The sequence below is a fragment of the Dysidea avara genome, chromosome 8 (assembly GCF_963678975.1).
Source record: "Dysidea avara chromosome 8, odDysAvar1.4, whole genome shotgun sequence".
Classification (NCBI taxonomy): Eukaryota; Metazoa; Porifera; class Demospongiae; order Dictyoceratida; family Dysideidae; genus Dysidea; species Dysidea avara.
The window spans coordinates 18885823-18900879 of record NC_089279.1 but is presented as its reverse complement, the minus strand read 5'-3'; the positions used below and the strand labels follow the sequence as shown (position 1 = coordinate 18900879).

At 36.3% G+C, this 15057-nt stretch overlaps 1 protein-coding gene across 2 annotated transcripts in view; it reads right to left on the bottom strand.

Annotated features, from left to right (window-relative positions):
• LOC136263252 (sodium/calcium exchanger 1-like) overlaps positions 1 to 15057 on the bottom strand; it is a 37764-nt gene that overhangs the window by 4905 nt on the left and 17802 nt on the right. The window contains exons 4-5 of one of the 2 annotated variants that reach the window (XM_066057760.1): positions 903 to 1040; positions 686 to 850 (exon numbers count right to left, since the gene is read on the bottom strand). In XM_066057760.1, the coding sequence (XP_065913832.1) occupies positions 686 to 850; positions 903 to 1040 (303 nt within the window). Of the gene's footprint in view, positions 1 to 490; positions 851 to 902; positions 1041 to 15057 lie in introns of those variants that run through there. The other variant, XM_066057759.1, reaches the window with a different exon arrangement.

Genomic DNA, 15057 nt, shown 5'->3' with positions numbered 1-15057 from the left:
AAACGTCTTCCAAATCCACTTCTAAGGATTCTTTTGAGGTTGGATGAGGTTTCTAAGTGAGTGTAAAGTTTCTATGGAATTGTAATTTTTTCTATTTAGCTGAATTTTCTACTAACTGACCAAGTGAGTGCTCTATTAGGATTTTGGAAAATATAGGCGATGAAAAACGAACCACTATATGCCATGACTGCATCGGGTTTTGCTGATATATACACCTTATTCCTTGGGCCTGCATCCCTCAGGCTTTCAGTTGCATATATCAGCAAAATCCCTCGTAGCTGTGCTATAACTATTACATAAGAACATGAACAGCTTTTACCCTAAGGAATGGAACATTTTACCACCAGATGTGGTCATATCCACTTCACTAGCCACATTCTAATAAATTATTTGATTGTTAATTATATTGTTCTTTCCTTTCCTGGGAGTATCATCTATACTGCCTTCCTAGCAAATATCCATCATGCAATGGTGTGCAAAGATCATCCAATTTCCAATTACACTATTACTAAAATTTTCACACACAAGAGACAGGGAATTTAAAAATTACATGCGTGTGTAACACTACAGTTCAATTTAATTGAAGCAGTTCTAATGCTAAATATTTGCAAGTTCAGAAATACCAGGAGAAAGTACCATGTTACAAATTAATTGTATATAGTCACTGTACATTTACCATATTCACCAAGGTAAATGCCTGTAGGAAGGGAAGTCTTTTTGATAATAAGTTGAAATCTTTCTGTCCCCTCTAAAATATCATCAGTATTTATCAGAATATTAAATGGTGCCCTAGTCACTCCAGGAGGAAACACAACCTGATATGATCCTGAAGTGTAATCCACACCTTTTCCTGTAATTCTCATATGAAATCATGTTGTTTATATTATTCTCTATGTACTAACCAGTTGCAGTAATATCACGACTTTTGACCCTTACAGTGATGGCATCTGAATATGACCCAGTGAGCACTAATTCAAGTTGCACTTGTCCAAGACTTTCCTTAACAGTGTAACTCGGCATACTGAAGCTTATGTTGATAGCTATATAAACAATAAAAATGTGACAGTGTATGCATGGTAGTTTAATGGTAGTTAAAAACATATAAAATACTGTATGTCATTTTGACAATCGTATACAAAATATGTGACAGTGCCACAGTGGTAGCTTTACTACAGTGCATACAGCAGTGCATTGTGTGGCCAAGAAACTCAGCACACAGCACCATGAGTAGTGATTCCAGAATTCCATAAATTTTACATAAAATTTTCTCCCATTGGAGAGTTGGCATAATCGTTTTGCCACAGTATCAGTGATTGATCAAACATTGGATCATTTCAATGGTTTCTGGGGGCAAGGAATATGATGGTGCAGTTAGTTTTCTGCTACAAATATATCAGTGTGGTGTTTTATGCTAATTATAAGATTATTTTGCAATATAGTTACCACAATGTTATGTTCTCTTAGCAAGAAACATGTTAGTTACACCAAGGTGAACATTTTTGTTCATGTAGTTTTCAATATTAATGTGCAAAAAGTTAGCAAATTTTCACCATAAGGACCTTATCTCTTTGGTGAACCATTATGGTAGCTGTCAAGGAGCTGTACATTAAGACACTGGCAATTCTAGAGTTGTCAAACATGCTCACCTTAATTAATGTATGCTCCTGCTAGGGGTCTGGTGGCAGGAAATTTTGAAACATTTACTTTAGAAGGATGCATTTTTTAAAGTCAGTCATAGAAATGGTCACTATATGTACATAGCTATATATACGAACCTCAGATACTAGTTCTTTACTGTATTTGCATCCTTACATTAGACTATTATAGTACATAACCAAGTGATTGAGGTGAACCTTATAGGTAATGTGAATGGCATTCTGCATGTCCACATAAAAATATAAAAATATACAAAGTGTAGCTAACAATTAAAAAACAAAATCAAGTCTTCGATTTCCACTCCCTGCAAATTGTTTTAAAATATTTGGAGGACTCAGTTTCTCAGCAATGTCTTGTTCAACAAAAGGCAGCATGAGACCCACTAACCGCTCTTGACACATGGTAGTTCTGAGTTTAGATTTAAGTACCACAAGTTTGGAAAAGGCTCTTTCACATGAAGCACTTGTAAAGGGTATAGTGCACAGTTTAACTAACAAAGACGTTAGTTCTATGTAGACATTTGTTCTGTTATGCTCTGCTAACTGTTTAAGCATTTTGTAAGGTTTTGTGGCATCAATAGCACAATCATTAACAAAAAGTGAGCTTTCATATTTTAAGGAAGCTAGATCCAATGAAAAATAAGCTGATATTTTAGCAAATAGAGAATCCGATGAAAGCTTTCGTTTTTGTAAATCTCCCAACAATAATGACAAGTAAATTCTTGATTCTTGATTAAATCTTGACTGAAATTCATTTAAAATTATATCTAAGACTTCATAAAAGAAACAAACACGCAGCCTGTCTTGATAAGTGGCAGGTGTATGCTCCACAGACCAATTTGCATCTAAACGATGACTAATTTTTCTTGCTCTAGGCTCAGAAATCTCTATTCTGACATTGTCAGTAAATTCAGTAGCTTCATCGTAGAATAACTTGAACTTAGCTTCATTTCGCATTTCTTTTATGGTTTTGACTGTTGTATCTACAACTTGTAAAGCACTGACTATATCAATATCTTCTCTTTGAAGATAATCACTAACAGTGCGGCATTTGAAAAGAATATCCTTTAAGACTACAAGGCATATGCAGAACTCAAACTTCATTATTAAAAACACAAGTCCGCCAGCATCTGCAGCAACTCGGCCATCCGAGCTTTGCTCCTCAATTTCTTCTAATGCCTTTTTAATAGCTGTAAAGTTTTCATATACAGCTTGAATAGCATCACTCCTACAAGCCCACCTTGTGTCTGATAATTTTTTGAGACTTTTAATCCGTGGTTTAGATTTTAACTCAAGCATCAGTGATTCAAGTTTACTGTGTCTATGTGGACTAGCTTCAAGGAAATTGTAAAGATTTCGCAACACACCAAAAAATTTCTGGTATACTGATTAGTGGATGTAGCTTCCACAAGTACCAGATTAACACAGTGAGCATAACAGTGACTATAAATAGCTTTAGGTTGAGCAGCTTTAACTTGGTCCTGCACTCCAGCATTTACACCACGCATGTTGCTTGCTCCATCGTAGCATTGGCCTATTAATTTGTCAATGTTTAAACCAACTTTAGAAAGGCTTTTTAGTAAAATTTGAAACAGAGTTTCAGAGTCTGTGCTATCAGTATGTTCAATGTCAACTAAACGTTCCTGAATTATGTAATCCTTATCTACATACCTTACAACAACTGATACCTGTTCTTTATGACTCAGATCACTAGACTCATCCATCATAACACTAAAGCAATTAGCTGCAGATAATTCTTCCTTAATAAGAGCGATCATGTTTTCATAAATTGCAGCTATTAAGTCATTTTGAATCGTCATGGATGTATACATAGCATTTCGTGGGCCTATCTCAAAATGGTTCTTTAAAACAATATCATATTTTGCTAGTAGTTCTGTAACTTCTAAAAACAATCCTTTATTGTTTGAGTCACTGTGTTCCCGATGGCCACGTAAAGGATGACCTGTTTTTGCTAAAAGCAACACAACATCTATTATACGATACAAAATGTTTCTATTACATTCCTGCTGCTTTACCAGCCTAGAAACATTTTCTGCAGCAGCTCTAATGCATGCAACTATTTAGTGGCATTCTATGGAGGTGACCTTTATTCAGAGGGTCTTACAAGTAAGGTTGCAATATGGTCCATGTACTAAGGAATCCACCCCAAAAACACCTTCACTGTAAAAAAAAGGTGCATCCAAGAAACTACTAGCTAGTACTTGCATGTAACCCAATGTAGCAATAGCTCAGTTGTAGAGAAAGATTTCATGAAAGTAAAAATAACTGGTAACTTAAAGAGCTGATATCTTGAGCGGCTAGGAATCAATCTTAATCCAACTAAGTATATAATTACCAAAGCATGCAAGAACACCTTGGCTTAAACAAGTGCACCCATGAAAGTAACTGGCAATTGAAATAACTGATATCTGAAGTGACCAAGAATGAATGTTGATATGCAACTAATTGAAATTAACAAAAAGTTTAACATTGAACCTTTATCTTTCAGCTATGTTCTACATTCACTCTTGCTGCATTCTAAATTGATTTCTTTTAATTCTAATTGCCTGGTAATTTGGCTGCCTTTTTTTTTTTGCTCTATACACTGACTATTAAAAAAAGGTGGCCACATTACCAGCCAATTAGAGTTAAAAGAAATCAATTTAGGATGCAGCAAGAGTGAATGTAGAACATAGCTGAAAGATAAAGGTTCAATGTTGCTAATTTTAATTAGTTGATATCAACTTGGCCACTTCAGATATCAGTTATTTCAATTGCCAGTTACTTTCATGGGTGCACTTGTTTAAGCCAAGGTGTTCTTGCATGCTTTGGTAATTATATACTTAAGATTGATTTTTAGCCGCTCCAGATATCAACTCTTTAAGTTACCAGTTATTTTTACTTTCATGAAGTCTTTCTCTACAACTGAGCTGTTGTTACATTGGGTTACATGCAAGTACTTTTCTTGGATGTACCTTTTTTACAGCAAAGGTGTTTTCTGGGGTGGATATCACTCATTTTTGTCAGTCAGTGATAGTCTTACTGGGGGAACAACATTAACTGTTTAAAAGGTAATTTTAGGGAAATGAGCAATTAAAACGTATAATATTATCTTGGCGAGTCAAATATGCACCTATTGATTACTGTCATCTTGTTTAGCAGTGTCATAAAAAGGCATATACATTGCTGACTGCTTACACTGTAAATTTGGAAGTATGAATTTACAGTGTAAAATAGATGGACTGTTCTATTAGAGTATAGATCTATTTTTACTGCTGCACTGCATGGCATTCATTTACTACGTATTTAAAATTTTTTACAATATCTCATATCTGTGGCAGGCATCTTATGCTCATACTTAAGCTGGCAACTGGGTGCCTACAGTTACTACACAGCTAGCTATGCATATGTGACTATGTATAGCTGAATTCACAATACAGACAATTTATTGCACAAGCACTGATGAATGGTAGTACGATGCAATGCTTACCAGCATGCAGCTACAGTAATCTCACTTAGTTAACTGCAGCTACACAAAAGTCTCATCAGATTACATTTAGCAAGTGTTGTGTGTTGTGTCACTGTAGGGAAATGCCATCCTCATCTCAATAACTGCATCATCATTTCCCTATGCAGCCTGATTGTACCTGGTACGCTCTCAGCATTGTTTATGATCTCAAATGTTTCCTGATTGTACTGTTGTGGTGGGGCCAAACTAATACCCAGGTCAACGATGAAATTCTAGTAAGATCTTAACATTATATCTCAGTTGTTAATGATCTCTTGAATTTCCAGGATGAGGCATACAGTTGTGATGGGACTAAACTAATTATGTAGGTTACATGACTATCTCATTTTATTGTCAGAATTTTATTATTAATATCACAAACAATTAATGTGATGTATTTTGTTATGTAACATGTGTATTAAGTGACATGCATGATGAAAGCCACAACGGGAGTGACTGCTTGTTGTTAGCTAGGGTGGGTAATCAGTGCTATGTAACAAGCTGGTTTGAGCACTACCAGAAGTTTCACAAGGCAAGCAATTTTTAACCATGCATGTGTAGTGTGGCAATACAAGAATTATGCTTGAAACACCTTCTCTAGTGACTGTATGTTCTTCATGCTTTCAAACCTTGTTTATAAGACATCTGCCAATTATAAATGCTCGCATGAGGCGTGGCACTAAATGGAGTTTAAAATTTTCTGCTTAAGACACATTCCCTAGGGAACTTATGGTTCTGCATGCTTTCACAACTTGTTTATCAGACATTAAGGCTAGTGACCACATTGCGTCTTTAATGCACCTATCAAAGTTTTGTCCCCACCTACCCCCATGCAGGCAAAGAGGGGGAATAGGAGGGGACTTGACCAAATTCTAAGTATAGTTCCCCTACCCTGGGCAAAATTGTAGGTCTAATCCCCCTCCTTCTCTAAATAACTGACAGTCATCCATCTACACGAGTATTAAGCAACTAGTTGTATGTTTGGGTTGGTATGCCCCTAGTATTCAACTTTAGGGTATGCATCTATTAGTTGCTCTGCATATTCAACTTTAGGGCACTTGTATCTAGTAGTTACATCAAATAGCTATTCAACTTTAGGGTACATGAAAAGTAACTGAGCTTAGCTTTGACTTCTTCACTTTTAGGTTATGTTCTTTTTACTATATACAGCTTACTCAAGTCTTGAGTCACTTTTATAAGATAGAAAAGTAGGGGAGGTGGATAGCTAGCAGTGGTAGCACAGTGGTTAGTACACTGACTTAACACACTGGTAGTCCAGGTTTTGATGAGTTTTATATGGGTCTTTTGTTTTAGTAATCCTTTTTGTTGGTTCAATAGCCAGTATGGCTTATTGAACCGACATTCGGTTTAGTAACTACTGGCTAATGATAATGGGTGTTGATGGGAATAATTGGTAGCAGGGGGTGTAGCTCTTCTTAATCTAAAAGGATGTGCTAAGCCTCCTAAAAATGAGATCTTGCTGATGTTATGTGTGTAGGCTGAAAACTGCTAAAAAGACTGATATACTCTAATAGAACATTCAAATACTCTAACAGAACAGTCATGGTTTTATCTTATAAAAATCTTTTGCTAAGTGAAGGGATGGCATTGTCCATTACCTCTCATTGTGAAACTTGAGTATCTCTCATATACATTCTATTATATGTACATATTTCCAAGTCTCAAACATGATTTTCAAGTATTTATTTAAGCAACTGTATATATAGCTGGATCTATAAAAAAACTTTGCCATATCAACTTTTCTTGTAATGCACTATACAACTGCATAGCTAGAAAGACTGACGTTAGAGATGGAATACTTTTAAAATATGCCTATAGTTAAACTAGTTTTAAGAGTAGCGTATTAAAAAATAATACAGATGCATGTTCAGGTAAAAAGCAGAAAATGAACTTTATAAATAATAAATTAGATATGAGAGTAAAAAAATTAGAATAATAGGTAATATTTAGGAAAGTGCTGGAAGGAATATAATCAGTAAATTTTTGAGCATATTCGGCTGATAAATGTAATATCTGTGATAGTGTTAGCTTTATTACAGTACCAACATAGTTGACAGTTGTGTGGAGTAGATTACAAACTTGTACATGCACACACCATGTACTGATTCTGTATCACGCACACACCTATTATCCTTGTAACCGCATGTTCTCATTTTACTGCACTTGATGCATGTGCACAACTGATCTGTACCTTGTGTATCATTACAAGGTGTCAGAAGTGGCTACTAGCTATAATGTGCCACTTCAACCACCCCTGATTTCAATGAACCAGATGAATGGCCTAAGTGGTGATGCCATTTTGAACAGTTGCACATGATGTCAGGCCTATGCAAGGAGGATGGCATTCGCAAGTCAGTACCCTTCTTTATTGTCTGGGGAAGAAAGCTGATGAATTTTGACTTCAATCAACATAACAGAAGAAAGCAGAAAGAATTATTCTGAGGTGCTGGTAAAAAACAACAACAAAAAAACAAAACAAAAAAAAAAACAAAAAAAAAAACAGCTAATTTCAAGTTCACAAGAACGTAATTTTTGAGCAGGCATGCTTCAACAGATTTGAGCAAAAAGAAGGCAAAACAGTGGAATACTTTATTGCTACCTTATATAAGACTGTCAGTATGGTGAGATGAGGAAAAGAAATGATTAGAGACTTAGGAATCCATGTCAGAAAGACTTCAATCCAAACTGAAGAAAACCTGACATGGGACAAATTTGAAAAACTGATTCCACACAAAAAGAGATGCAGTCAGGGAACAGCAAAACATCTTGAAACACATTGTTAGTAAAAAGATCTTCAAGATGGCCAGTCAACAGAGTTTCATTATGTTCATGCACGATGTGGTAAGACTCACCAGAAGAACCAGTGCTCAGCTTAGGACACTGTCTGTTATAAATACCACCACCATTATCAGTTAAGTTTTTATTTTTTTTATTTTAAGGCAATGGTAGCAGTTTCAGAGAAGATACTTTACAATGACACAATTGAAACTGAAACCTCAAATTCTACAACTCAGTTTCTGGATGCAGTTTTCCAGCAACTACTGCTTGGCACATTCATGTTACAGTCAGTGGTTGTCAAAATTGATAACAGGTACCAAAGTCACAGCCACATCCAAAGGTCTGTATTGGCCACCCTAAACTCTAATACTCTGATAAGAAACTCTGTGGACATAATAAACAACCGTTAGATGTACATACTGGGGTGCATCACAGTCCAGCTAGCATATAAGCAACACAGTACCCAATACCACATTGATTTACATTATTCAATCACTCAATCAGAATTTGTGGCAAATTTTGTTTTAAACGCTCTATCAAGAGTGGATTATCTGAACACCACCTTTACCATCCCATCACAATTTCCAGACCTGTTTCAAGGGTTGAGGATAATGAAGACAGAATATGAGATAAAGCAGAACATACATACACTCAAATAGATGGAAGCCAAGGTGTGATCAGTAAAGTCAGCCAACCAACTGATTGGTGTGCTGGGATGGTGAAGAAATCTGGAATGTATACATATGTATTGATTTGAAGCCATTAAATGAAAATATCCTTTGTGAGATCCACCCTATGTCTCTTGTAAATGACACCCTAGCACAACTAACAGGAGAAAGAATCTATTCAAAATTCAATGCCAATGGTAAATTTTGCATAGAGATCCCTTGGCCACCAGTTACACACTTTACAACTTTCATAACATCATTTGGGAAATTCTAGTTTAACAAGCCCACTTAGGGATTCCTAGCACTTCAGAAGTGTTTCAGAAAAAATGAGCAACATTCTAGAAGGCTTGGCGGAAGTCCTCTGTTATCTTGAATACATTTTATGGAAAAACATGGAAGAATGCTGAAACATACTTAAGAGAAGATTCGCTCTGCTGGATTCACTTTGAATACCAGTAAGTGTGACTTTATAAATACTTTGATTACTTTCCTTGGCCATGTCATCAAATATTTCTGCTGACCCACAGAAACTATCCACCACAAAGTAGATGTCACCACCTACAAATGTCACTGATCTTGGAGATTCAAGGAGGTAGTGAATCATTTAGGGAGACCTGTGTATAGGGTTGGAAAGTATTTTGGTACTAGTGCGGTATGCATAGTTATAAAATTTATAAGATTGCAAGGCGGTTTTCTAAAAGAATGAATTCAATGTAGTAATTAAAATTTAATTATTTTTTTGGTGGTTTTAGTGGTGCCCTATATATGTGTGTCATACAACCATGTTTACACTGTGTATAAGCACAGACCTATGTGTGTTAAAGCATTAGTTTGGGATACTTCAAACCTTACCTTTGTGGTACAATTTCATCCATTCCTTTAAAAAGATAACTTTACTACTACCACAATGTGGGTATATAAATCATAGCTAACCATGTCTTTAAGAGTGTAAAATATAAAAGGTATAGTGATGCCAAATTGGTGATATTGAGGTATTTTCCTAATACTGTTCATCATTACTTGAACAAGAGACATCTTTCAGACACTTGATATCAGAACTAATCACTTTCACAATTCTCATGTTTTATCTCCCACTAGTTTCCTTTTCTGATGACCTAGGGGCTGTCCCAGTAATTCAACATTGCATCCATTGCATAAATTATGCATCCTACACTATGACTGACACAGAATCACAATATGTCCAAATCAAGAAGGAGGCTCTGGCATTTACATGGGCCTGCAAAAACATCAGCTACTACATTCTAGGGAAACATCTTATATACTGGAAGCTGACCACAAACGATTGGTCTGATACTATCTTCAAGTATCTTACAAACCCCTATATTATAGATATAATCTATCCAGCCATTATCAAGCTACGGATGCATGAAAATGGTGTTTTCTTGGTTCCTGTAAAATATACACTTGTCTGTCGTGCACCCACACTGGCTGTACTTGGCTGCATGATACACTGTCGTGTGTTTTGATGTACCACCTAGGATACTAAGGTTCCATCTCCAATTAATGAGGTTTGACTACCTGGTAAAATGCCTTCATACTGCTGATATGTTATTCAGGTTACCACTGCAGATTTTCCCTGATGAGAACGGACCTTGGTTCAACAAGAAAGAATGGAATACTTCATACAAACAGTGACATGCTACCTGCCAGCCATTGAGACACTCTGAATACCTATGTATCACCAAGGACTAGCTTATGAAGCATCTGTAAGTAAAGTAATCACTTACTGTCAGTCAGGATGGCCTCATAAGCACCAGATTTTAGATGACCTTATACCTATACAGGGAAAACTCATGTACGTAGCTTATAATATTATGACAATCTCCTACTTTATGGTGGCCGCATGCATCATGGTTCCACCAAAGTTATGCAATGATTCATTAGCCAAAATTACTAAAATCCATTGAGGCTACCAAGGTCCAAAGGTGCCACCTCTGTAAAATATTTTCAGTTTGGTGGTTAGGTAGTTAAAACCTATGAATCTATACAAAACACTGCTCTCACTATCAGAAGAGGTACATAGGCACCAGCCTATTATGCTTTTAATTTTGCCTATTATGCTATGTTGCAGTGCTCAAAACTTTTGCCTATTATGCTATGTTGCAGTGCTCAAAATTTTGCCTATTATGCTCATAATTATGCAAAAATTTTTCTGCAGTTCCATGTTTTGTTACTTTCTAATGGATAATGATAAACTTTGGCTTATGAACAACTGTAAAAGTTAACACTCATTGTGCATTAAGAATTTGGCTGCATTGCAAACTATAAAAATAGTCGTGTCAAAAACTATGCTCCATTGCGGCATCAACTGTTCTGTCCACCTTTTTCAGTGGCACGCACATTTGCTTTATTTTGCTTACAGTATGACATATTTATTCTTCCTATTATGCTTGATACTTTCAGGCACCTATTATGCTCACAATTATGCCAGCACAATAGGCTGGTGCCTAGAGGTACAGGTGTATGTACCATACAAAAAGCCTCTCATTTCTTCAACATCCTTAGCTTGGAATAGAATAGCTGCTGAGTGCTTACCTCTTTGCACTTAACACTATCCACTATCTTGCCATTGTGGACCACTTCTCCAGACACCCGGAGGTATGTCAGCTGCAGTCAACTACCTCAGCCAATGTAGTTAAGTCACTTAAGCCCATGACATGGAACCCCTCATCTGTGCTGTTTTCTGACAGTAGGCCCCAATTTAACTCAAGCAATGTTCAAAGAATTTTCCTCCATAGTTATGTCACCTCCAGCACATAAACAGTAGCCCTCAATATCCCCAAAAGCAACGGGCTAGCAGAACAGACTGTGAAAACTGTCAAAGCACTGTTATCTTACATCTCTGACCCACATTTGGCTTTGCTTGGCTATCATAGCACACTGCTACCATGGTGCCCATTTAGTCCAGTGGAACTATTATTTGACCACAAGATTGCTACAGATCTACCACAACCAGATGCCCAACTATCACCATATTGGCCTTGCTTCCACATACTTCATTGTGGGTGAGGACATGCAAGCAGTAAATGCCTGGACAGATACCTAGAATCCTACATCATGGGAAGCAGCTACTTGGAGAAAACATAGAAATTGAGACTCCTTAGCACCCAGGCTTGAGAATTCTAGATGGATTGACAATGATCACTTCAAATTCGAGTTGTTGGTTTCAATACCATTGTTCCCCAGCTGCAGAGCTCAGTATTAATGCATAAATAATATAGCACAAACAGAGATTAGCAATGGTAATGTCACTACAGATAATCCTTGTTATGCATGACTTGTCTTAGGTATACAGGTCCATTAGTAGACACCAATTTCACCTTCATTCAAATCTTCAAGAATTGTGGAGTTAGTTAATGCCAAACAAATCTAGATCTCATACCTTGCCTTGGTCCTTAATGATAGCACCGCAAAATTTGTTGGTGTCATGCCAGGGCAACCATTTGAGACAAACTGGTTACGTATCACCGTGATTTGATAACACTCACCCAATGTAATAGTGAAAATAAAACTGTCAAGATTTAATCCACAAAGGAACATGTAAACTGAGAGAGATATGGCAACTCAAACTCTGGACCCATAACAGTGATTGGTCACACTTAAAACTATTAGTTCCTATTGGAATGATGTCACCATTGAAAATCCCCATTTATGCTATATTTAATTCATCTATACACTGTATGGTTAATGAAGCACAAAGGTCTCCAATCAAGACACTGGTACAGTTATCAGGCTTCCTAGGCGATGTACTAAAGGGAGTTGCAGAAAAGGCTTAGACTGAACTTGCACATGCACCCACTACACTGATTCTATACCACGCACACACTATTCTCATTGTAACTGTGTGTTCTAATTGTGACCTCACTCATGTGCACAACTGATCTGTACCTCATGTATCATTACAAGTTGTGCATTATTGTTAGTGTATGAATACATCATATATAACATCATAACAGCACTTCTCAACAGTGCACCGTATATTCCAGATTATGCACAGAGCTGGGATAAAATAGTTCTGCATGGTTGAGCCAAATCATCAAGATGGATCAAAACAAAATTATGTCTATGCAACCAACTATCAGATGGGCTCAATGGATAGTGCAATTATCAGACACATGTTATCATACACTATGTACGGTACAGTGGTATTAACTACAAAATGAAATGCAAGGGTAAACTGGAAAGGTGATTGAAATACAATCACTTTCAGGCACCACCAACTATGGTACACATGGTTATTAAGACGTTCAGAGGTTTGCCACATGCTGTCAAGTGTTGAAGGTATGTTAAACTGCTCGGGAGCAAGGTTTATATACAGGCCTGTGTAGTGGATAATAATGACTTACACAGTGGATAAAAGTTATATGTGACCTGGTCTGCGAAAAGGGCTCTTATAGCCTTTCCAATTGCATATAAATGGTAACCCATAACTTGACTGGTGAATACGGTACAAGCCTACAATTTGGTCACTCAACAACCCTAACCTGGCAGTAGCTGTGGGTGTAATTACATGGTGATAGCTTTAGTAGATTAGGAGTTATGATTAGCCAAACATGGATAATTGGAAAGGCTATAAGAGCCCTTTTCGCAGACCGGGTCACATATATTTAAGGATAAAGAGGTTGTACATCATTGGTTGGATTGCTATATGGTAGGAAGCAAAGTAACAGCAACTTTAATGCTCAGCTCTAAAACACATTTTAAAAGCACTACTATTTCATCAAGAAAGTTACAAAGGTTAGCACAGCAATCCTGGTGCCACTGGGAAGTTCAACTATCATAATCACAATTTGATAATAAATTTTATATCACAATAATGATAGTATCACAATAGTTACTAGCAGTTATTAAAGACACTCAACCTCACGTATACAAATATGTTAATACTCCAATTATGTACACATCACACATCTGCATTTCTAACATTCCACTAAAAATTTTTATGTGTCAGTATTACAGTTGTTATCTTTGTTGTCCATGCTCAAGGTACTGGTCTTTTACAGTTTTCTTAACTTTAACATTATCATGTTTGCTTTCGTTATCCATGTTTTTGACCAAGCACAGACATGGATAAGTAATCGTGATAGCATGATAGTATACTATCAAGATCACGATTGTTACTAGCTATTACGATAATTGATTAATCGCCACTATCGCTCAGCTCTAATGTATTTATATAAAGCATTAAAATACTTAGTGTTTGTTTTAGTAAACATTGATTTGAGAATCACACATATGATTCCTTGAAATTTTAGTGGAATTACAATTACTGGTAGACTAATTTGTACTCTTGACAAGATTTAGTTTTAAATACAAACCAGACAATAATTGGTGTACGCAATTAACAAGTGGACAAATAATATGACCGGATTTTGGAAAATCAGCCTAATGTCACATTTTACAACTCGAATTTTATGATCAAAATGAGGCATTCTAAACTACCAATCAGCTTCAGTCAGTAGAAAATTCCGTTAAATAAAAAAAAATTAAATTCTGTAGCAATTTGTTGAAAATGTTTCAGGTTGATCTGAAAGCTTGTTTGGGCTTAGTTTTATCTCACCAATACTGCCTCATCATCATAAGAAATTGAGGCTGGTTTTTGGGTAATATTATTTTGTGGGCCATGCCTACTCCTTTGTGGTCCCTACTTACAGTTACTATCGTACTGTATGATACTATTGTACTGTATGATAATTCATGCAGTATCATTAGACTTATGAAATTAGCTGTAGGAACAGAAGCGTAGCGTATTACTAGCTAGCTAGATACATTTATGCACTTAAGAAATTTTAAACCAAATGTGTGTAGAGTCCACTAAGGCCATCATTATTATTTTGCTTGTTTCCCATCATCTAGCATAGGCAGGCTTAGCACCCCTCAATAATTTGGCTGGCTGTTTTAAGTCATCTCTTAAGTACTCAACTGTCTACTTACTACTAATGTTTCAGATTACTCTATAATTTACCTTTGTATTCAATTAGCAATCCACAAAGAAATCATGCAACTATCAGCTTGCACATTTACTTCTCAGTAACATGATAGTCTCAAGCACCTCTAAAATTAATTTTCATATAAGCAATGTTTGTGACTGACATAGAAGTAAATTACACAAGTAAGAAAATGATTCCAGCATGTTTTTACTACTAAAAATACTCTGAATCAGAATGTTAGTTTTAATTTTTTCCTGGGGGGGAGCATGCCCTCAGACCCCTAGTTTAGCATGCTTTGCTGGCTCAGCTTTTATTTTATCTGTAACATTTTCTGGCTCCCTGACACGAGGGGTGCTTGTTATGTCTATGCCTAGTCTAACAAAAACTGGGTAGGTAAATTATACACTTATTTGAGTATATGACTGCTCTATTAGAGTATCTTAATCTTTAAAGGTGCAAAGACTATGCACCCTGTT